Source organism: Chelonoidis abingdonii, chromosome 1 (genome assembly GCF_003597395.2).
Source record: "Chelonoidis abingdonii isolate Lonesome George chromosome 1, CheloAbing_2.0, whole genome shotgun sequence".
Classification (NCBI taxonomy): domain Eukaryota; kingdom Metazoa; phylum Chordata; order Testudines; family Testudinidae; genus Chelonoidis; species Chelonoidis abingdonii.
In genome coordinates this window covers 155,927,828-155,952,168 of record NC_133769.1, presented here as the reverse complement: position 1 = coordinate 155,952,168, position 24,341 = coordinate 155,927,828, and the positions used below count along the sequence as shown (strand labels likewise).

General features: G+C 43.3%; 2 protein-coding genes across 4 annotated transcripts in view; one reads left to right on the top strand and one right to left on the bottom strand.

The window, feature by feature from the left end:
* Positions 1-393: 393 nt before the first annotated feature.
* NAA50 (N-alpha-acetyltransferase 50, NatE catalytic subunit) lies at positions 394-21,684 on the bottom strand. Of its 2 annotated transcripts, none has more exons than XM_032773617.2 (5): positions 21,460-21,684; positions 9,159-9,292; positions 8,205-8,324; positions 6,666-6,732; positions 394-4,184 (listed from the first exon to the last, which is right to left on the bottom strand). In XM_032773617.2, the coding sequence occupies exons 1-5, from the start codon at positions 21,465-21,467 to the stop codon at positions 4,004-4,006; spliced, it is 510 nt and encodes a 169-aa protein (XP_032629508.1). In that variant the 5' UTR covers positions 21,468-21,684; the 3' UTR covers positions 394-4,003. The 2 variants fall into 2 exon arrangements, with proteins under 2 accessions (XP_032629508.1, XP_032629507.1); XM_032773616.2 differs by having other exon boundaries at positions 9,159-9,295; positions 21,460-21,641.
* Positions 21,685-21,834: 150 nt separating this feature from the next.
* ATP6V1A (ATPase H+ transporting V1 subunit A) overlaps positions 21,835-24,341 on the top strand; it is a 44,261-nt gene continuing 41,754 nt past the window's right edge. For both annotated transcript variants that reach the window (XR_004372763.2, XM_032773613.2), the window contains exon 1: positions 21,835-21,951. The gene's annotated coding sequence lies outside the window, so the exon portion shown is untranslated. The remainder of the gene's footprint in view (positions 21,952-24,341) is intronic.

Below are 24,341 nucleotides of genomic sequence, written 5' to 3'. Positions count from 1 at the left end.
CCAGGTAAACAAAATGTCCAGGCCCACTAGTGGCTTACCCTAATGGGCCAGAAGCCAAAGTTTGCTAACCACTGAAATATAGGGTCAGCTTATGAAAGGGTCCTATAGTTTTTGCTATTTTTACCTAACCATCTTGGGGGGTTGGCTTATAAACGAACAGGCTAATGAAAGAGTATATACGGTACTTTAAATTGGTCATTTTTTTGTTTGCAGTGCTCGAGTCTCTCTCAGCCTTCTGAGTTAATGGGAGTTTTTTAAAAAGAAAAAAAAAAAAACCAAACAGGCAAGTTTTGCCCCTTCCTAGTGTCAGTAAAACCCCACCCTGATTTCAGACAGACCAAGGATTGATGGAAAACAAAGCTAAGTTGCAAGAAATGCACAAGACAAATCATGGATGACATAACTCCAATAGTGCATGTTTATTCTGAACAGTATTTTTAAAAGTTTTACTTTCAAGAGTTTGAGAAAAACAAAACATGCTCCTGATGTACAAGGGCAATGATCTAGATTAAAAATGGACCATATTTGTAAAGAATTTGATAACCCCTGCAATTTAAAAGTCATAACATTGAGGATGCATCTGTAAGCTGCACAGTGCACCGGCACATTCAGACAAGTCCTAATCAAAAGACAGGGCAATCTCAGCCATATTCAGTACGAGGCAGTTGCAGATTTCAAAAAAACATCCAAGTCAGCACACACATTACAAAACAGACTCTGTGCATAGCTGCTGACCCTGGATCACAGCACAGGGGAGGAGAATGTAACAGTGGGGGTTTTTTGGTTCAAATTTACTAGACATCACAGGGCACCATCAAGAATTAACACAGTATCACTTATTTCTTTTAGCTGTAACAGCATGTCATGTTCAGTCGGCAGGCTTAACTATTAACTGCACCATATAAACCCAGCCCATTTGTGTATACAAAAAAACCCAAAACACTCCATCCCCCCAAATGAGGGACATACTTCTGGGTGCTTCTTTTCCCTTGCCCCTATATTATGGGAGACATTATCTTCATGGTTCAACTGAAGGATGTAAACTATTGTAGAGAGGTTTCAAAACAACTTGCACGTACACAGCCTAAATTTTGCATGCAAGCTCTTAATCCAGAACAGAAGTGCTGGTGATTATTTCATAGACACTCCTAACTTTTTAAATTGTTGTGCATATGCTATTATTTTCAAGCTAATGGGAGGTCCTGCTGCAGTAACATTTGAAGTAATAGAAATTTACTGCAGACAAACTCATACTCAACACTGTTCCAGTGTCTCCTACTGACAGCACCGTGGTAAGTTCTCCTTCCATACCCAACAGTCTGGGTACACTAATATTAACACAACCGTTTGATAGCCAGAACCATTGCTCTTCTTCCCAGGTATGGGGTGCAGCTTTTGAAGAGGTTTTAGATTAAACCTATTATGTGTGTGCTTAAGCGTACAAAAAACCGTTTTGCAAGACTAATAGTCTGAGAAAAGGAGCCTTGATTTCTGGTTTCGCTCCCTTCCATTTCCTATAAAATATTTAGTTAGAAGTGAGGTGAGACTGGTTTGCTGTGGAATGGGAGTTAAGAAATTTTTTGAGGGATACATTCATAGAATGATGGCAGCCCAAAGCAAAAACGGACAGAGACAAACCAAGCTAGGCCAGACACCAGACTCGTTTATGCTTTTGAAAACTGCCTGCAAACCACAGATTTCTGGAAGCCTACAACAGCAGCAAGTCCTAAAAAGCTCACCCCTATACTCCCCTCCCCAACCCAAACACTTACCACTTAATTCTAGAAGAATCAAGATCGCTTGGCACAAAAAACAGCTATGGTCTGAACTATAGCTGTGCTGCATGAACATCCTCCAATGCATATTCTCTCCCCTCCATTAACACCTTTTAGACCTGTCTACAACTAGTCAAGAAAACCACATTGGCATCTGAGGAACTAATTGTGCTTCAACACGATTCTTGCTAGAAAGGTGCTGGAACTGCCTCCATAATCAGTGTAGGCAGGGTCTAACTATGCTATAAAACTTTTAAAAAACTAGGTAATCTATGGCCAAGGAAACACTGTCAGCACTTTTCTAGCTAGAGCCACCAAAGGATGATATGAACACAGTTCCCCTGGCCACTATAGCTGGGCTTTTACAAAGCCAACGGGGAGTTCTACCACCAAGCCTTAACTAGCATAAACCCAGAAACTGAAGTCAATGAGCAGTTATCCAGTTCAGGCTCATCAATGTATTCAAAAAGCTACACTTCAGTAACCTTTGTGCACCTCATGAGTAGGGACAGTTTTGGGCTTGCCTCTTTTTGATACCAGGGAAGTAGATTGCATAATATGAGGTGTGAGATTTTTTTTCCTGCCTTATTCTCACACCCCTAACGTCAAAATCCTTGGTTCCCAAGTCAGCCTCAGAGCAACAGCACCTGCTCACAAGATGTATACTGCTACGTGCACCGTGGGTTGGAGGCTTTTGAAGCAGATAGGCTTAACAGGCAGCTGAATTAAAAAAAACTAAACCCACTAATGGCAAAGGAATGCAGTTTAATCTCAATCTAAGTGATGAGGCAGGAGGGTCAGTTTCAATTCAGTGCATTTCCCAGATGCTTGGAAGAGTCTTAGGTCAAGTTGGTATGTAATTGCTGGCAACAGCGTGTACAAGGTAGCACTGAAATTCACGCAAATGAAGCATGAAAGGATGCAAAGCAGAGCTCAGTAAAAAGTTTACTATAGTTTTTATGTTACAGTACTAGGAAGAAGCCAGTCAGCCAGCCAGCCTATTTTCCAAATCCCATAAGATGTGCCAGTCTGAGCCGCTTTCGCTGGTGCTCCAGGAAACACCCTTTCCAAGAGGAGAACTGCATCACTGGCAGATGGGAGAAAAGTCTTCAGAGGAGTTCAAAGAACAGTTCTTAATCCCTTCATACCCACAGAGCATATAAACTCGGCAGAGCCCAGGCCATTTCTGAGATCCCCTGCAAAGCTATTTGATTAGGGTCAAGACTCTGGTTTCCCTTCTCAGTCTCACTGCCTGGTTCCTCCACCCTTGCTCCAATCTCAGGTTTCTTTGTTACCACAGGTTTGACATCCTTAGCACCAGACTAACCCTTGGACACAGGCACTTGCCTTAGAACTGAAGTGGACATGATGCTTACAGTCCCTTCTCCCATTCCAGTAGTCTGGATAAAAAGAGCTGCCCCTTATGGACAGCTGAGTCCTGGAGAATTTCACTTGTTCTTGAAACAAGCACATCACCTCAGGATACATGTTTTTGCAAAGCTCTTCTTGCTGACATTAGATTCAGCTCTTATCCTGGCAAGAGTCTGGTGGGAATGGGGTAGGATGAATGGTGATGGTAGCTGAAAAGGAAGAAACTAAAACTCACTCTGAATCCTTTTTCGGGTCAATCAAGGAATGTAGCACCAGCTGGGGTGATAACTTTCAGCCCAGGCACAATAAATGTGCTAGTAAACCAGCCTGCTCTTCTCAGCAAGAGATGGAGAAAAAGTCAAACAAAAATATTTGGAAACATTAAACATTTTGGGGGGCCTGGGGAAGGAGAGAGAAGAGAGACAAGAGAATTGCTAAAATGAAGTTCACACATATTTCAGGGGCTGAAAAAACCAAACTGGTATTACAGAACTCAAAAGGACAAGATATTGCTTTTTCTTTCAGTACACAGATTTTTTTAGGCCCTACTTTTCAGTGTGAAAGCATGAGATAAATCACTCACTGAAGGCAACTGACTTCAGGAAAGCCTACCCAAGCCCTCCACACCTCAAACTTAAAGAGATCCGTACACCTCTTCCCATCCTGGTGAACAAAAAGGAGAGCTAAAAAACCCAAACATGATTGGACAATCCTTGGGAAAAGCATTACATTTTGCTGGAGAGAGGGCAAGAAAACAATGTAAGATGAAGGGAAGGGGAGAAAAAAAAAAATCAACAGGCCTCTCTTTCCTTATTTGGCGACAAGCAAGTGCAAGAAAGTGTTCATTGGGGTTTTGTTCAGTTGTCGGTCTTTTGCACATCTGCGTTCTGGGCAAGACAAGGGGTTTTGAGGTTTTTCTGCAGGACATGAGCATCTGCTGGCTCTATCCTCTTGTAATAGTTTTTCTTCGTCTCAATGATCTCAAAGCCAAACTTTCTGTAGAAGTCGATTGCTGACTCGTTGCTGATCTGGACATGCCTAGAACACAGAGGAAGATAGAGAAAAAGACATCAGCATTTTCTGTAGTATAAAAGGTAGCCTACACACTCAGGAATTGTATATCCAGGGAGAGAGAGTAAGGGCTTGTCTGCATTGGTAATTTACAGCGCTGCAACCTTCTTGCTCAGGGGTGTGAAAAAACACCCCCTGAGCGCAGCAAGTTTCAGCGCTGTAAAGTGCCAAGTGTAGACAGTGCACCAGTGCTGGCAGCTCCGCCTCTTGTGGAGGTGGTTTTTTTTTAGAGCGCTGGGAGAGCTCTCTCCCAGTTCTGCACCGCACCCACACAAGGCACCTTAAAAACATTGCCAGTGTAGACTAGCCCTATGATTGAGGTGAGGGGGTGACGCTCTAGAGTTAGGTGTCATGATCTAATAGTTAGAGCACAGAATTGAGAATTAGGAACTTGTGACATCTAATCCTGCGCTAACAGCGATTTCCTTTGTGACTTTTAGCTAATCACCTCACTTCTCTGCCTCTATTTCCCCATCTGTAAAATAAACTTAATGCCTCTCTTGAGAGAACTGTTGTGGGGACCAGCTAGACAGCATATAAAGTGCTTTGATAATATGAAGCGTGAAGTGTTAAGTATTAACAGTATCAGCTCAGTAGCTTCAACCTGTCTTGAAATGGAAGTGGTAGATAGGGTGACCAGACAGCAAGTGCGAAAAATCAGGACAGGGGGTGGGGCAATAACAAGAGCCTATATAAGAAAAAGACCCAAAAATCAGGACATCTGGTCACCCTAGTGGCAGATATTTTGTGAAATATAACAATACAACCTAGTTTCACTGGAGCCACTACTGCAGTTTGATTGTGTAACTTCCTTCAGTAACACACTCTAAACACTACAGTAAAATAAGGCTCATCAATGACAATTGTATCATGGATTCTGCCACAACATAAGAGTACTCCTATGGTATTAACACATGCCTTGGCCCAATACACACAGGCAAGACCCGACTGTTCAGATGTAGTTGGGGCTTTGCGTTACAGATACAACAGTTTTTGTAGCACAGACAGATTCTATGAGGTTTGGGAAACATTTCTCCTCCTTCTTTAGAGTTTTACAAAGCTTGGGAGAACAGAAACTCTTGGGGAGGTGGCAGATAATCCCCCTAAACCAGTGGTTCTCAAACTTTTGTACTGGTGACTCCTTTCAAACAGCAAGCCTCTGAGTGTGACCCCCCACTTATAAATTAAAAACACTTTTTAAATATATTTATTATAAATGCTGGATGCAAAGCGGGTTTTAGGGTGGAGGCTGACAGCTCGCAACCCCCATGTAATAACCTCACAACTCGCTGAGGAGTCCTGACCCCCAGTTTGAGAACCCCTGCCCTAAACAGCCTTTAGTTTTCTATGCTAAACTGCTAGCAGACTTAATTGCTGTCATGGGTCTTATAAAAAAAGATCTGTTTCTTTTTCTTTGCATTTTGTCAAATTTGCAGTGAAAGTGTTCTTAAAACGAACATGTGCTGGGTCATCATCAGAGACTGCTATAACATAAAATATATGGCAGAATGAGGGTAAAAGAGATGAGAAGACATACATTCTCCCCCAAGGAGTTCAGTCACAAATTTAATTAACGCATTTTTTTTTTTTTTTTTTAAAACAAGTGTCATCAGCATGGAAGCATGTCCTCTGGAATGGCGGTTGAAGCATCAAGGGACATATGAATCTTTAGCACATCTGGCATGTAAATATCTTGTGACGCCAACTACAACAGTGCCATGCAAAAGCTTGTTCTCAGTTTCAGGTGACATTGTAATTAAGAAGTGGGCAGCAATATCTTCCATAAATGTAAACAAACTTGTTTGTCTGAGCGATTGGCTGAACAAGAAGTAGGACTGAGTGGACTTGTAGGTGCTATTTTGTTGTTGAGTGCAGTTATATAACAAAAAACCCCCTACATTTTAATTGCACTTTCATGATAGAGATTGTACTACAGAATTGAAAAATACTGTTTCTTTTGTTTAATCATTTTTACAGTGCAAATATTTGTAAGAAAAAATAATATAAAGAGAGCAGTGTACTCTTTGTATTCTATATTGTAATGGAAATCAATATATTTGAAAATGTAGAAAAATATCCAAAAATATTTAATACATTTCAATTGGTATTCTATTGTTTAACACTGCAATTAATCATGATTAATTTTAACTATGATTAACTCATGCAATTAACTCAAAAAAATTAAACTGTGATTAATCAACAGCCCTACTTTAAAATTCAGCACTACTTTTGAAGGAAACCTTCCAAAATTAGGGAAGTTTCTGCTATTAGGCAGTGCCTGGAACAAACCCAGAACTTAAATGCTGACTGGCTGGGCAGTACTTGCAAGATGGGACTACATTTGACCCATCATTCCACAACAATTGAAACTGAAATTATATTGCACCCTCCTCACTCCCCTATGCAGCCTCTCCCAAGTCCAGGAGAATAAGAGTGTCATTTACTTACAGATAGATGTTGTCAAAAGTGCCATCTTTCTCACAGATGTTTAAGACGTGATTCAACATTTTAGTTCCTGCCAAGGAATAAAGAGACTTAATCACCCCACAGATGTGCAACCAAATCAGTTTAATGTTTGCAGTCAGCTCTGTAATTGTTTAATTCCTTAAGCAGGGACGTACTGCTTTTAGTGAGTTCATATGACATACTCCTAGAGCATGTGCTGAGAGCATTGTTACGATACTCTGAAATTAGCATACATACTGCAGTTCATGTTTTAAGTGTTATTTGAGGCTGTTAGGAACATTAAAATGTATACACTGGGTATTTTAAACAGTAACTTAAAATTAAGTTGCCCAAATCCAAAGGCCTTAGGGAAGCTTAAAAATATCAATCACAAGGAGGACTTCCTGCGAAAGAAGACATTAAAAAGAAGAGAAACCTCACGTCAGAAGACCAGGAAACATACTTCGAACAGAAAAGATTACTGAACAGAATAGTTTGCTCTTCTGTAACACCTTTCATGAAAGATTTCAAATCACCTTACAGATTTATGAATTAAAGCCTCCCAATACCGTGTGATGTATTTTCCCCATAGGTGAACAGATGCAGAGAGTTTAAACAAATTAAATTAAGGTTAATAGGCCTATCTTTCCTCCTTTAACTGTTCGCAAAATCTGATTCTTTATCATTTCTTTTAAGATAATGCTTTAATGCTTTTCAAGCTAACAGAAAAAGCTTAAAGCCTAGCAATGCTCATAAGCAACTCTATGTAGTACCAATGATTTGATTAGAGAACCTTCTTCAAAAGCAAACTTCCAAGGCCTTAAAGTGAGCAAAGAATGCAATTAAATTTAAGTAATAGCAGTGGCAGTATTATTAACATTACCTGACAAGCAGGTAACAAATAATTTAAATGAATAAAACTTCATTTTTGACTTCAATTTGTCCCAATGAAACATTTTAATGAAATAAAAGGCCTGGATTAATGTGAGAGGCCCACAGATCTGGGAGAAAAAGCTGAAAAAACCCCCAAGCTATACACCGTGATGTAGAGAGAAAATAGCAGCTCCCCTCAAACGAGGAGAGTTAACTTATTGTGACGGAAAAAACTAACATACATGGTGAACGGAAGGAGCATTGTCCAGTAGGAAGAGCAGGTTATATTTCTATGTGTGCCACTAACTGGCTGTGAGACCCTAAGGCATGTCATTTCACCTCACTTTGCTTCAGTATTTTTTATCTGTAAAACAGAATACCTACATCACAGGGAGGGTCTTAGGCTTGACATAAAAGAGCCCTTTGAAATCTTGAGTTAGAAAGCACTATAGAAGTGGAGTCTCACTTCCACAGGACAGGGAAAGCAGAGTTCACTATAAACCAAGTTCTTCTTTCCCACAGTTCCCTTCCTAAGACAGGAATCATCCTCTAATAAAGCATTAAGTTCTGCTGTATCAAAGGAAATGAAAACTTTGGAAAAGCATTCAGAAGGCTGGCCCAGAACTCATGTTTCTTTGAAGACACAGATCAAAATGCAGACAGCCTTACCTATTCCTAGCCTTCGATAGGGTGCCAGGCATCCAAGTGTCATGATGTAAAGTCTCTTCTGGTTCTGAGAGTGATCCACTCTGCAGCATACCGCACCCACTGCAATATCATTGAAATATGCTGCCAGGGAGGGAAACAGTCAAGTTTTGGTCATTTAGAAATCTCAAGTCTTATAAATATCCTATCCTTCATTTGTCTTCCTTCACTTCGTTCCCCACAACCACTTTTTCCGGGGAACATGGATAATTATATTCCTCCCTAAAATACAATAAAACTTTTGGTCAGATAAGTCATATGTCCAATTAACTCCTTCCACAGTGCTCCAAGACGCCTTCAGGTAAATGTTAAATCTTGGCTAACATTTTCTGGGCGATGTTTGCACTGTGGTGCTCATGTCAAAGGATTTGATTAATCAGAAGTCCAGCCAATGAACCACTTGGGGAGAAGGGGTGAGATTCCATGTACATCTTCCTGTGCTTCCGCTGGTAATGGACAGAACACCTACTCCCAATAGAGAGACCCTATTTAGACTGCAAGTTCTTTAGGGTAGGGCAGGGGTCCCCAACGCAGTGCCCGCGGGCACCATGGTGTCCACAGGGCCATCTTAATGCGCCCGTGTCCTTGTCCCTGGGAGAGCACCTGCTGAAATGCCGCAGTGGCATTTTGGCAGGGACGCCTCTCGATGACGCCGCTTGCTGTTGACAAGTGACGTCGTTGAGAGGCGTCGCTCCCGAATTTCGGCGCTCTACCGCCACAGTGGTCCTTCAGCTGGTGCCCGCAAGCCAAAAAGGTTGAGGACCACTGGGGTAGGGACTGTGGCTTCTTCTGTGTCTCATACAGAGCTAAGCATATTTTCACTGCTTAACGGAACAGGAGGAGCTAGTATCACAAATACCAAGAACAGAGGAGGGTAATACTTCCACCCACCCCCAAAACTACTGACAAAAACTGTACCTAATTTGGCTAGTTCGCCAACCTCCAGCACGTCCTTGTAGAACTTGTCATTGTAGCTGACAGGAAAAATGACCTGATTTAACCTCTTCAGCTGCTTAATGTTGTGTGGCGTCACATCTCCCAGCTCGATCCGGCTACTGGAACAAATCAAAACATGCTTAACACCTCTACAAACCCACAATTTATAAGTATATCAAATATTTAAAACCAGGCATTTTATTTATACACAGAGGGCTAGTTAGCTGAACAGCCAATTGAATAGCTACCTGAATCATTGGTGTGGGGTCAACACGCACACACAGCTCCTACTCCCTCTTTTGCGGACAGCTGCTTTAATACCAAGAAAAAGTCCCAATCAGTACCATAAATTCAGAAGATGCTAAAGGTCTTGAAATGGTTACACAAGGCTGGCACTCCACAAAATATTGTGTGTGGGGCGGGCGCTGTGGCAGCTTTGGAGAAAGAGCAAAAGGAGAACATGACAAGAGAATGTCAGAATCTGCCTGTGAGCCAAGTGGCACTAGTTTTCAAACCTTCCCCTTAAATTTTTACCACAGATTCACTAAGATTGTCTCTGTGCCAGCCTCATGCTTGCCTCTCTCCATCTGTTCAATGTACAGAATAAGCTCCTTAGCCAAGTCCAACTACTAACAAGATAGTCCTGAATTTGTGCTTATTTTCAACAAAAGTCCTTAGCGGATAAACCTAAGATAAGTCAAATTAACACACGAAAGGCAGATCCTCCCTAAACCTCCTTCCCAGAGAGTCCTGGAGACTGCACAAAATATTGCCACTAGCACTTAGCCAGATCTGTTTTAATATAGTGGTGAACTACTACTTGGGGGGGGAGGGGGAAGGGGATGAGATTACAGTCATCAAAGTCACTGTTGCTGTTAAATATGACAGGAACAGAACTGAAATATCATTATGATGAACAATACTGAGGAGAAATAACATGTCCTTTCATAAACCCAGAATACAGACTCTTGGTAGGAACATGATGCATCCAGGACAACAATGAGTGGGGATATCAACTGTACCCACCATCCCTGCTAATTTCTCCCCAAGCTATGGAGGGGGACGTAAAAGAATGCTTCCACAGCTTTAGCAAGGACTAGCATAATGGAAAAAAAACTCTGTTCCAAGTGGACATCACTATACATAGGGAGCTGCCAGCCCATTGTGATGAATGAGGAGCAAGCATGGATGATTCCAGAGTAATCTACAGCCTCAATTTTATTGACTAATGTATAGACAACTAGAATTTTCTTCTGCCCAAGTGACACCATTAGCTTTTTTTTTTTTTAAAACTCTAACACAGTTCTGTTTTCAGGAAGACCATTTTACAAAGGCTGGCAAGGTTCGAGATAAGTACAAGCGTCCAGAATTTCGATTTCCTGCACTTTTTCTTTCCAAACAGCTAGAGCTGTTCACATGGGTTACTGTCTTTGGAAGAAAGAAAAGAAGTATAGGTGACATATGCAGAATAAGTAAAACCAGTACGACCTCTGCTGAACTAGGCACCCTGCTGTCTTCAAGCACCCTGCCCCAAACACGTGCGATACATGTTTTATTAAGAGATCAACTTCTTTAAGCAAACAATTTTTTAGTCTCTTGATTAGCTACTGACAAGTTCAACTGTATTTAAACGCTTTAGGTACAATATCCATCTTAACTAACTATCAAGTCAACTACCACCAGCAATGAAGGAATTTAGGTTTGTGTTTTTTAAGCATAGTGTTATGGTCTGCAAGAGCTACTACAGATCTAAGGGACACAGGAATAGAACCCCCAATATATACTGTAAACAGTGTACGCAGCCCAAACACACTTTATAAAGTGTGCATTATTTCTGTACAGCTACTGTAGCATTCACAAGGACTGCAAGGCTGCTTTCCATTCATAGATTCTAAGACTTAGATTGTAACAATGATCCTTCTGAGTCTGATCTCCTGCATAACAAAAGCCATAGTTTTCTCCTAGTGATTCCTGCATTGAGCCCAAAAATCTGTGGCTAAGCTACTAGAGCATATCTTATCTTTTTAAATCAAGACTGCATGGCTTTTTAAGACTCAAGTGATAGATAATTTACTGCATCCCTTGGCAATATATTCCAATGGTTAATTACGCTCACTTAAAAAAAACACTGCATCTTATTTCCAATTTGAACTTTGCTGACTTCCAACTTTCAGCCACTAGATCTTGTCATATATTTGCCTGCTAGATTAAAGAGCTCTCAAGTATCAGGTATCTTCTCCCTCTGTAGATAATTATAGACTGATCCTGCTCCCTCTTAACCTTTCCTTTGCTAAACTAAATAAATTAACCTTGGTTAGTGTCATTGTAAGGTGTGTTTTCCACACCATTAATCATTCTTGTAGCTTGTTTCTGAACCCTCTCCAGTTTTTCAATTTCCCTTTTAGAGTATGACACCAATACTGCATGCAATATTCCAGTAATGACATTGCCAATACCATGTACACAGCTAATATCACCCTACTTCTACTTTATAGCTTATTTTAAGAAATCTGAGCGTATTAAACGCAGGAATGGCTGGGAACCAAGTGGCCTGGTGGAGCTACTCCACAAAGAACCCATTTTTCCTGCTTCCCCTCGCAATTGTTGCCATTCCCTCTGTGTCACTGCTATCTTTTGCGCCTTAGGCTACTCTGAGCATGTCTACATTAAGGATTTTGGCACTAGTGCATCAGCATCAGTGCAACCTCTCTCTCCTTTTACTCAGCGTCATTGCACTGCACAAGTGTAAAGGAAGGCTTGAACCAAAGTGACTTACTCTGGAGCAAACGGTGATGTTGCAAGCCCCTCTTTTCACTGCTGCAAGAATACCTAACATGCCATTAGTGCAGGGTCTCATCTGAACATTCACTCAGTGCTCTAGACATGGTTCTTCTAAAATCCACAAGCTTGCAAATAGTCCTTTAAAATGCATCAAACCCAGTTCTTGATAGCAGTTGTAACTGGATTTCATCTAGAAAGTCAGTGCCAGCAAGAACAGAGGACTAGATACAATGCCACAGAGGAATCTTTTGTTGAAAGCATATTTTCAGTGTATATCACTACATGATTAAGTCATCACATAAATTACACCCCAAAAACCTTCATGAACTGCAGGAGAGCTTGGCACTCCATTTCTCATCAAACAGGCCTCCCTCTCCAAATGTCCCTGCAGTTTGCACAGGACTTCAAAGCTCAGCCTGGCCCAACACTGCTCTTCAGAGCACCCGCGTGGACAATATACAAGTTCCACAACAGGCCTTAAAGATCTGAAAATCACATATACTGCATTAGCTGCGAAGAATTGTGGACAAAGAAAAATAAATTCATTTTGTCTAGGGAGAGATAGGACAGCATGATTGCGTGAAGAACAGAGACCGTTCACCACATACATGCTGAAGTTCACCATCTGCAAAAGTCAGTCTGCACAGAAAGTTTTCTGTCTTCAAATCTAAGGACTTGTAAAGTTGCCCTAGACTAAACAGGTCTCTGACAAAGCATCTGTGACAACAGAAATATTATTTGGCCATGCTTTTCTCTTAATTTGCATCAGTGACAACACAGGCCACTCCTGCATCCCACCTCCTACCACAGGCTCAACCCAGAGCCCCCTCTCATACTCTGAACCCCTTGGCCCCAGTCCCCACCCGATGAAAGTGAGCGAGGGTGGGGGAGAGTAAGCAATGGAGGAGGGGAGGATGGAGTGAGCAGGGCAGGGGCTCGGAGAAAGGGCAGGGTAGATCCTGGGTTGCACTTATTCAAAAAGTGATCTTGTGTGTACAAAGGCTGGAGACCACTGCTCTAGGGTAACAGATGCAGTCATATATACTAGAGTCTTCAGACAGCCTGAGGGTATGTCTACACTGGCACTTTACAGCGCTGCAACTTTCACGCTCAGGGGTGTGAAAAAACACCCCCCCGAGTGCTGCAAGATACAGCACTGTAAAGCCTCAGTGTAATCAGTGCCGCAGCGCTGGGAGCATGGCTACAGCAGCAGCTGCAAGCTACACTCGTAGAGGATGTGATTTACGTGCAGCGCTGGGAGAGAGCTCTCCCAGCGCTGGCGCTCTGACCACACTCACACTTCAAAGCGCTGCCACGGCAGCACTTTGAAATTTCAAGTGTAGCCATACCCTCATGAGAAACAATCAACGAGATGAAATGTCCCCTATCTTAATGGAGTGTTAACACCGAAACCTACATTTCACTAATAAATTTTAGCAGAAACATCCATGTAATGTCCTCAGCTCATAATCTCAAACTACTCTATCACCTATACAGATGTCCGGAGTCCCATTTGTCCCCTACCCAGATGCCATCATGTCTTGCTCTGACACCCCACTCCCAAAATTTCTACCTCACAGTTGGTGTTTTTAATACAAAATTCTGCAGCCCATTAAACTTGTCAACATAAAATAGAATTTAATACCAAATTAAAGCAAAGGGTCAGGACTGTACTGTTTCTTGCTAAATTAGATAATAGACTCTCCACTGACCATAAATTAAGCTGACAAAGAATTTCCAGTGTGTAGTGTCACATTGTGATAAAATTCAAGGGGCCTCACTATAGAGTTTAGGGCAAATATGTCACAGAGTACATGCAACTTCAAGTCTGGTGGAGTGTGGGTCCACTGGACAAAAATAGTACACCATTCCTCTTCGACACTTGTGGTTTTTTTTAAAAAAATCCCTGAAACTGAAAAAAAGTGTTCGTTTAATTTAACGTCCAAAAAAGTCTACTTCATGTTTTCAAAAAGTCAAGCTCGACTTCCAGAGTTACGTTACAAGGATGTCTGAGAAACCTGGCCTTAGGATTAGAAGTCTAGCTGCAAGCCGAACTCCAGAGAAACTTTGATTTTTCCATACTATGGCACTTCTCATCCCACAAATATTATGGAAAGGAATCACTTCACTATTGAAGGGTACCCACCACTTCTGGGGTCTAATGCAGCTGCTGACAATGCACAGAAACACGACACACATTTAAGAAAGGAAGCAAAGAAGGATTCTAGATCAAATTGAAATGGAAATGGGAATTTAGTGAGGTGCTATATAGTTACTGAAACTGGAAGCCTGCCCAGAACACTGGCATTAACACTTCCACTCTCAGGATCACTCCCTATATTCTTTCAAGTGCTTGCCAAACAGAAGCCTGCTTTCCCCTGAGATCTAATTACAACTCATTGTGGCATGGGATGAAAACTGTACATAGGTGAGTGCAGAGTTGGTGTTACTGTGCAAACTAGAGATTTGAAGTTGGTAGGTAAATAACCAATTTGGCCCTGGTGGAACTGACGAGTCCCCCTCACTTCACTGGCAGCTGCTTACACCAAGGCTGAATGTGTCCTCTTGATAGTGTATTCAAAGGAAGCAATGCTATACCAGTTTACAGTTCAAAAGGAATTCAAATCATTTCCCAAAAACATGAATCATGAAGAGAAACTTCAGAGACAGTCAATATTCAGAGTTCTGAAAACCAGTTAGAACCCAATATGAAGAAGGGAAGGGGAAATTCCAAGTTTCTTAATGTTACAAGAATCTCAGCCCCATTCAACCATAAGGCTATGTCTACGCTACAGCCAGGATTGACACTCCAAGATCAATCCCTTGGTGATCTATTTAACAGGGTCTAGTGAAGATAGGCTACAGACAGACCTAGACAAATTAGAGGATTGGGCCAAAAGAAATCTGATGAGGTTCAACAAGAACAAGTGCAGAGTCCTGCGCTTAGGACAGAAGAATCTCATTCACTGTTACAGACTAGGGACCGAATGGCTAGGAAGCAGTTCTGCAGAAAAGGACCTAGGTGTTACAGTGGATAAGAAGCTGGATATGAGTTAACTGTGTGTCCTCGTTGCCAAGAAGGCTAATGGCATTTTGGGCTGTGTAAGTAGGGGCATTGCCAGCAGATTGAGGGACGTGATCATTCCCTTCTACTCGACACTGGTGAGGCCTCATCTGGAGTACTGCGTCCAGTTTTGGGCCCCACACTATAAGGAGGATGTGGAAAAATTGGAAAGATTCCAGTGGAGGGCAACAAAAATGATTAGGGGGCTGGAGTGCATGACTTATGAGGACAGGCTGAGGGAACTGGGATTGTTTAGTCTGCAGAAAAGATGAATGAGGGGGGGGATTTGATAGCTGCTTTCAAGTACCTGAAAGGGGGTTCCAAAGAGGATGGTTCTAGACTGTTCTCAGTGATACCACACGACAGAACAAGGAGTAATGGTCTCAAGTTGCAGTGGGGGAGGTTTAGGTTGGATATTAGGAAAAGCTTTTTCACTAGGAGGGTGGTGAAGCACTGGAATGGGTTACCTAGGGAGGTGGTAGAATCTTCTTCCTTAGAGGTTAAGGTCAGGCTTGACAAAGCCCTGTCTGGGATGATGTAGTTGGGGATTGGTCCTGCTTTGGGCAGGGGGCTGGACTAGATAACCTCCTGAGGTCCCTTCCAACCCTGATATTCTATGATTCTACGATATTCTATGATAAGACCCACCAAATCGACAGTGGATTGTTCTCCCGTCGACTCCTGTACTCTACCCCCGAAAAGAAGAGTAAGGTAAGTCAACGGGTTCTCCCGTCGACCCCCCCACGATAACTCAACCTAACGTATGTTGACTTCAGCTACGTTATTTACGTAGCTGGAGTTGCATAGTGTAGGTTGACTTAAGCTATGTCTACACTACCATGGTAAGTAATGCAAGTTCCTTCCTAAAGGGATGTACCTGACTGAAACAGATCTCTGTGTAACTGATAGCAGAGCTCAGATTTATCTAAAGCAGCTGGGTGTTCTAAATATAGCAGAATAGAATCTCCAACTCACAAATTTTACTAGAGGTATCAAGGAACAGTCAAAGTGGGCTGAGGGAGAAAATATTTTGAACAAATTGAGCACTTGGGAGAGGGCTTGTTGCCCAGTATGCAGCAAGTTAACTTTATTGCTTCTGTTTTGGCTTGCAAGTTAAAACAGAAGTCCAGACATAACACACTCCCATAATATAAAACAAACAGAGCTATGAAAGATCTGCAAAGTATAGCTTTGCTTAGAATCTCCTTCAAAGCCAGAAGAGCCTCTAGTTTTCTAAAACAGATTAGCTTTCTTGCTAGGCACGCAGGTTACTAAGGGGAATGTCAGTTTGTTTCAACTATCCCTGGAAGATCTGTGGGTTGCACACCTACTCCTCTTCCCCACAGCATTTTTCAAATGCAGCCAACTGTGGGCTTTTCTTGAGGCCACCACCTTCTGTGGGAAATTGAGGGGTGCAAAACAGTAGCCCCTCCTCCCACGGCTGCCAGCAGGGGTTGGGCCATATCCTCTTCTGGAGCCAAAAATGCAGGAGATGCAGGCAGCCAGCGTGAGTTTCCCCACCGTCCCGGAGCTGGTGGGGTTTGGGCTTCAGCCTGGGGTGGCAGACTCATTGTGGGGCTTGGGCTCTGGCCACGGGACTTCAGGAGCCGATCCCAGGCTCAATCTTCGTCGTCGTCATTCCCCCCCACCCCAATGGCTCCTCACTGCCTCCTCCAACAGTGGGGCCCTGGCTGTTTGGCAGCAAGTGCCAGCCCCAGCCCCCCATCCATCCCATCACCCCTGTTGCTTCCCATCCATACTCCCATGCCCACACTGTCTCCCTACTCACCTCCCCATATAGGGCTTCAATTTGTCCCCCAGCTTGCCAGAGCTAAGTAAATATGTGTTTCTCATGTTGTTTCTGATGCATCCTGCAGGGTGCTGTATCAAATGCAGCTGTTGTGTGATGGTCACATTCTACCCATGGTAGATGAAAGCACAGGATTACCAGATCTAGGACCTCAGTTCAGGACTCACTTTCCCAGCCAACTAAAGAATGAGAACATTCCTGTATTACTGTGGCAGACTACCTGTACAGGTGCAGCAAGCAGTCCAATGTGAGCACAAGGCTTCACAAACTTGATCTGCAGTTTGATATCCTCAGGCATTAGGGCTTTAAAAGTTTCCTCAATATCTACTCATCTGAGGACTAAGCCTAGCCATAGCTATTCATCATGTGCTCTTCAGGGGTTTCATGCATATTACCACCACTTCTCTGGCCTATATTCAATGTTCCCAACTGTAGTCTCACCTTCATAAGCCCATAGCTGTCTCTGGAAGAGTTCATCTGCAAGGCTTCAGAATTTCAAAGCTTTTTTGGGAGATAAGGAGCAGCAAAGACCATCGCTTACTATGCACGTGTGCAGTATCTAGCATAGTAGGGTCCTGATTTCAGCTGGGTCCCTTGGACCAGTGTTTCTCAACCTTTTTTGATCCCAGGGACCAGTTTGCTGCCTTCCTAAACTGTGTTAAGGAGATCTCAGGAACAAGCACTGATCCATGAACCAGTCATTGAGAAACACCGTCCTGGACAATACCATAACATCTGAATCAACCTATAGTGTCATCCTTAAGGCCACAGATAGAGCATCGGAGAAAGTGCTCTTCTGTTTTTCATTCCTCTTTGAAGTCTGCCTTTTGGCTACACCCCTTCTGCCTCAGCAAGTGGTATAAATTCATTTTCTGACACATTACAAATCCCACAGAAATGTTAATCAGCAAGTTGTAATTTGAGCTCTTGCAAGTCAGCGAGAACTTTCCTTTCTACAGTCTTTGCTTGGAGGCAGCAATATAACAAACTTTAATAAAACAGTGTAACGGAGTGTGATATAGAGAAAGGGATGCTATTCGCATCTGCTTTGCATGCAAACAGTGAGGTCAATGGGGGTGGAGTTCAAGTTCCTCTCAAGTTTTTCCCCCACTAATCAGAGCCAATATTTTTAATTAAAAAAAATGAAAACTGGGTTTATGGCAAAAATAAGTGAAACAAGATTAGATCTTCATGGACCATCAATTTCACAAGCTGCAAAGTGAACAAACATGAAAAAGTTTTGCAGATAACCTTTACATTGGATAAACTTAGGCCTGGTCTACACTACAGGGTTAAGTCAACATAAACTGCCTTGCATTGACCTAGCTCTGGAAGTGTCTTCACGTAAATTTGGCTCCTGCTGATGTAAGTGCCTCTCTACCTGGATTTAGTAACACCACCTCCCAAAGCAGCACAGAGTCATGATTGACATAATTAGGTCAACACAGTGTCAGCGCAGAAATGTGTTGCTTACATTAACTGTTATTGGCTTTCAAGAGCCACCTCACAATGACAGTACAATCAGTACAAGCACTAACGGAGAGAATGTGCACCGCTGACACCAGGAGCCAAGTGTGTGCACACACAAGCGATTTAATAACTGCGGTGGCTGTATGCTGACATTAAGTTAGGTTGATGTAATTATGTAGTGTAGATATGGCTTAAGTCATGAAAAAATGGAGAGGGTGTAGAAGATGAGAGAAAAACATATATGATCATGATCTTCAGAAAAACAAATGAGATCCTGATAATTACCATTCCAAAAATCTAACGTTTAACCTCTTGTAAAACACAACAAATCAAAGAAAACAGTTTTTCACAGCTAGATGATTTCACATCCTCCTTGAAAGAAACCATAGCTCTTCTCCAGAGGAGGCCATCCTATGAAATATTCCTCAGCAACAGGGATTTTTCCTGCTATAACTTCCAGCACTGGAAAGTCCAATGGACAGGAGTTTTAAAATGGGAAGAGGCTCCCTCCAGTAGCATAGGTCTCCTTAGAAGAGAATCATGTGAACTTCTGCGAGCACCAGCAGTGGAAGACTTGTTCAGAAACTGACAGTTAGGCTCACACACTGGAATCCAAGGAGCCACAAAAGCTGCCAGCAGAGGCCCCTTTACTTCTCATTGATTTCCCCTTGCTCTCAGCACAGGGGGTTTTGGATCCGTGCTGATGATATGGCCACACTGAATGATATGGTAGGCTCCACATAGCATATGAAGCAACTGGACAGGCAGCTTCACTGCTCCATGTTCTTTCAAATTCAGAGTGACTGAGGGAAGGGCCACAAACCACATACACTGTGCCACTGCCTCCTTAGATCTGAAGGGTCACAGAACATTATGGAACTGTGAATGGCTTCTTCTTGAATTGACCTGAATGGAGCAGGATTGGGGACATAAAATTCAGAATTAAATCACTATGAGGGGGTGGTGGTGCGGTGTTTTACTTGTATGGGAGCCCCAAACTCAGAAGTCACTGAAAGCCAAGAGCACAGAGAACTTGACAGAGCTGCACTAGAGGGATTGTGCAGCTCTCAGGCACACTTATGAGTACTGCCTATAACTATAGCCTGCCAAGAGACCCCAGTCTGGTCTGCCCTGTCGTACACAGACATACACAGAGAGTATCCAGGCCCAAATAGCTCCGCTTGATTCACAATTAAGATGGAGTTAGAGAAGAGCCAAGCCATAGAATTCTGTGAGACAGGGTACAAAGAAAAGAAAAAGACAAAATTCTAGTTCCAGCAAGAAAGGAGCTGACTTACCTTAATAACTATGCCAACTGCTGGCTCACCTTTGCTGATCAGTTCTATTGCCCTTCCCATACCTTATTTGGCATAGGCAAGTGTAACTTTGACTAGCTCCAAGGGAGTGGGAAATGAGACAGGAATCCATCACTCCTGTTGGGCAATCTTTTATTCGTATGCATTTCTATGGAGCCATTACACATTGTTACCTGATGTTGAAGTTTTGCAGCCTGTTTTTTCTCTCTCAGCTTCATGGACTCAGTCCCCAAAAACCATTTAAAGTGTTTGAAACTAGTCATGAAAATGAGAGAGAATCAAGTTTTTATCATCAAGCAGCCTTGGTATGTGACCTCATCCCAATTGCTAACAAGTTAATAACAAATAGTAAGGGGTTTAAAAACCTAAGTACTTCACCTGTTATTCACCCTGCCTTAAGCTGCCAAACCGGAAGAGTAATATCTGACACTTCTACAACACTTTTCAAACAGTAATTATTTGCAACACCACTTCTGGAAGACAGCTTAGGAACACGCTTATTTCATAGAAAAAGAAATTGAGACACTGCTGAAATGACTTGCCAAACGTCACATAAACAGGTCAACAGAGCTGGGAACAGAACCCAGGTCTCATGACTTCCAGTCCTGAGTTCAAAGCACTAGACCACGTTGCCTCTGTTTAGCAATGGAATCAGTGTTTCCTTTACCACATTTGAAATCCCTATGCTACATTTTCACATGACAACCAGAAAGGAAGGGAGATTCTGAACAGATTACACTGCAGAAATCATTGTTAGCTATAAAACACAGATCTTTCTCATTCATCCATGTCCTGAAACCTCAACGAGAAGTGAACAGAATTTAAAGACTACATCACAGCAAATACTCATGGAAACTACACTATCCTTTCAATCCTCCCTATAAAAAAAGTCACACAAAATTCTACCTGGCCCAGGCAGGCAACATTTTAAGATAAAACATTATTTCCAAGGCTGGTCAATCCAGGACGTTGCTAAGCACCTTCCAGCTACCAAATTTGATTACACTGGTTATATCTTCATTATTATTATAATCGTAAAAAGAGGCTAAGGAGATTGTAAACTAGAACTAATTCGTTCTTATATCAATTTGGCAGGATAACTTCACAGGAAAGACCTCCGCACAAAACGATAATCTGCACTTCTCAACAGCAGAGTGGAAGGAACCAGCTCTTCCACCCAGTATTTCTGTAGTGGAGCAGATAAGGTGAGACAAGGAATAGGTGAGCTGCTTTTGTCGTGCAAGTGGGGAACTTTCGAAGAGCTGTGAGCTTCCTGTAGGTAAGTATCAGTGTTTACCCGACAAACCATTAACGGGTATTACTTTAACACCGAGCACCCCCCGCAACTCAACAGCTGAGCTTTCTCCAGCCCGTTCCACACACAACATAAGGCAACCAACAATCCAAGGGCCCGGGCCAGCAGCAGGCCCTGGAGGCCGGGCACAGAGAGCTGGGAGACGGGAACGGGGCTGCCCGGAGTGACCCAAGCGGGGACTCGGCCGGGAAGTGGCGGGTCACGACGAGGGGCGGACAAGGCGCGCGGGACGGTTGGAAAGCGGTTAACGTCTCGCTGGGGAAGCGGCGGCCCAGGAGCAGGGCTGGCCCCGGGCGGGCGCGGGAAGATCGCGCCACCAGTCCCGGCAGCCCGCGCAGACTCCGGGCCCGGGTAGGACCCAGCGGCTCCCCCTACTGATCCCGCGGGCCTGGGGCTCCCTGCTGGCCCGGGCAGAGGCAGGACGAGCCGCCGCCAGCCGGGGACGCCGGGCGGGAGCTCAGCAGCGGCGACACTGAGCCAGGCCCCACCGGGCTCAGAGCCGGGCGGGAGCTCGGGGCCGCACTCACCCCTTCATGGTGCGGCCTGGCGGGGCCGGGATCCGCGCTCAGTGCGTGCGGGGCCCGACGATGCGGCTCCGGCCTCCTCCTCGGCGCTAGCGGTTCGCCCTGCAGCTCCCCCTCCACATGGGCCTCGGGCCGCTCGTCCAGCGCGCTCCGCCCCGCCGACGTGACCCCTGACCCCTCGCCTCGCGGCGGCGTGACTGGGCCGGCGCTATGCGGCGGCGCCCACGTGACCTCTCCCGTGGCCGCTTCGCAGGAAGGGCCTTGTCCTGTCACGTGGTCCTAGGAGGCCAATCGCCTGCCTCCGCATCCGCCACCTGTCATTTAAAAAAACCCATCATTAAACTAGAAGGTCTCCTGATTCGCTCACTTCCAGGGGCAGAGACTACGCTCGTGACACAGCGCATGCGCCGCCTGTGCGAATGAGCAGCTGGTCACCGCTGCCTGCCATTGAAGAGAAGCGCAAAGAAGTGGTTCGGCTGCCCCCGCCCGCCACAGGTGAGACCCCCCCCCCTGCCCGGTCGCGAGACGCGATCACCTGGCAGATGTGCGAAGCGCCGAGCGCGCGGGGTCTCCTCCTCCCTGCGCTCGTGACGCCACCGGGCGATGCTGTCTCGGGCCGGGGGCGCAGGGCCGCAGTGACGTACCCAGACCGGCCGCGTCCCAGCGCGTGTCCCCCGGCGTCACTCCAGTGCCCCGGCCTGGGGGCCCTGCGGCTCGCGGGGGGGCGGGTGCTGCAGGGGGCTGGGGCCGCGGCGTCCCTCGCGCGCGTTGCCGACTGGGGGAGGCGGGGCTGTGTCAGGTCAGTGGTTACGGGGTGACCCAGCAGGGGATGGGGCAGGCTGGGCTGTGGGGCTGACGCGTGACCCGGTGGTCTGGGCACCCTGCCGGTTCCTGGATGCACGAAGACGTGCACCACTTGCTGCGGTCCGGGGGCAAACCCTGGCAAATAAAAACAACGAAACCTCTCCCCTGAACTGCAGAGTAGGAGTGGCTAACATGAGGCTGGAAGGTGGCAGTGTTTAGCAGCGGATCCATTGCGATGTCTGGTGTTGCACAAGTAACCCCTATAAATGTGATTAAGCTGCTGTGCTGATGCTAATCTTGAGTGGGTCCCCCCTGAAGGAATTAGCACAGCAATTTCGAGGGCCCCAGAGGACTTTCATTTTAGCAATGGGAAAGTAAGAGAACATAAAATGACTCTTGAATCTCTTTAATCTAGAGCTACATTGGCTGTATGCTTCCAACTACTTTGATAGAAGATCTGAAGTCTCTCTTTCTTGTCTTCCCTTTCCAATCTCTTGTACTAACCTAGTCCAAACACTGCTCTTAACTAAGGGAAGGGGGTTCGGATGGTTCTGTTGGCATTAAACGTTGTCATTTGAAGCCACTGTAGATCAGCTAATAAGGTGACTCAGTCCCAATGGAAGAGTCTCTTTATGGCTCCCTATCCAGTGTCCCGCTACACCTTTGTCTTGACATGATCTGGTGGTATGAGACCATAGGAGTGGTTCTCTAATTTTCTTAGCTCCAGCAGCTTTAGAGAGTATGTCTACACTATGGGATTATTCCGATTTTTACATAAACCAGTTTTGTAAAATAGATTGTATAAAGTTGAGTGCATGCGGCCACACTAAGCACATTAATTCGGTGGTGTGCGTCCATGGTCCAAGGCTAGCGTCGATTTCTGGAGCATTGCACTGTGGGTAGCTATGCCGTAGTTAGAAAACCATTTACTTTTGATTAAAGATGTCAAAAGGATGGAGAAATAAAAAATTGAATTGTTTCAGTGTTAATTATGCATGTTAAATCTGAACTATTTAAATATGATTATTATAGATTATTTATAACTGGATTTGAATTAATTTGTTTTGTATGACATAGATTAAAAGAACAATTATTATAAATCCATGTTAAACACTTGTAAGGTAATTAAATGTGATCAAATCATCATGATTTATTGAAAGATATGGAAGAATATTCTCTTTGCTATAAGAGAATTTAGTATTTTGGAAATTCTGAGATTATGAAATTAAAATTTATAAAAAAATCTTTCTTGAATTGTGGAAATAGAATGGAACATATAAAAGGGTTAGTTAAAGGAAGATAATTAAATATGTTTTATTGATATAAAGAAATAAATTAGTGAAGTTACATAAATGGTATCTTAGGCTATTAAAGATAAAGTAGTTTAATGATTATTAAATTATCTTTGGTAATTTGTAAATTTATGAATATTAATTTTTATTTAATCATAATAAAAAGAGTAGAAAGTTATATAGCATAGGGTAGAACCGTAGTGTGGGACATCCATTGATTTATTTATTTAAAAATAAATTGGGATGATTGTTAATCAGTTATTAATAAATAATGTTGAGTTATTTTGGATGTTTATTTATATAAGATGTATGACGTAAAGTCAATGACTTAAAAATTCTAATATATAAAAATATAATTTTATTAAATTGTTTTATAAAAATATACAAGTGTAGAATTTAGCAAAGATAATATTTGATAATAAATGAAGATTGGAATATATAATTAATTTTAATTATTGAGTAACAGATATTATATTAATTTATCCTGAAATCGATCTAAAGGTGACGGAAACATATTGTGTGTAAGCAAGGAGCATGAGAATACTTAATGAAATTAATAAGAGCTTAGATGCAGTGTAAGAGTTGAAGAAGTAAGGTGTCTCAATATGGAGCTATTAAGATAGGTCAAATGGGAACTTATCAAGATAAAGTTGGATGGTTTACATAACCGGTTTAAACAAATTAGCAGAGTTAAAAGATTTAATCTGAAAGTAAACGAGGTTAGCGATATAAAAGGGTTTTTAAATCAGTTTCTGTATTCAAGAGAGGAGTAGTAAAAATTGGTATTAC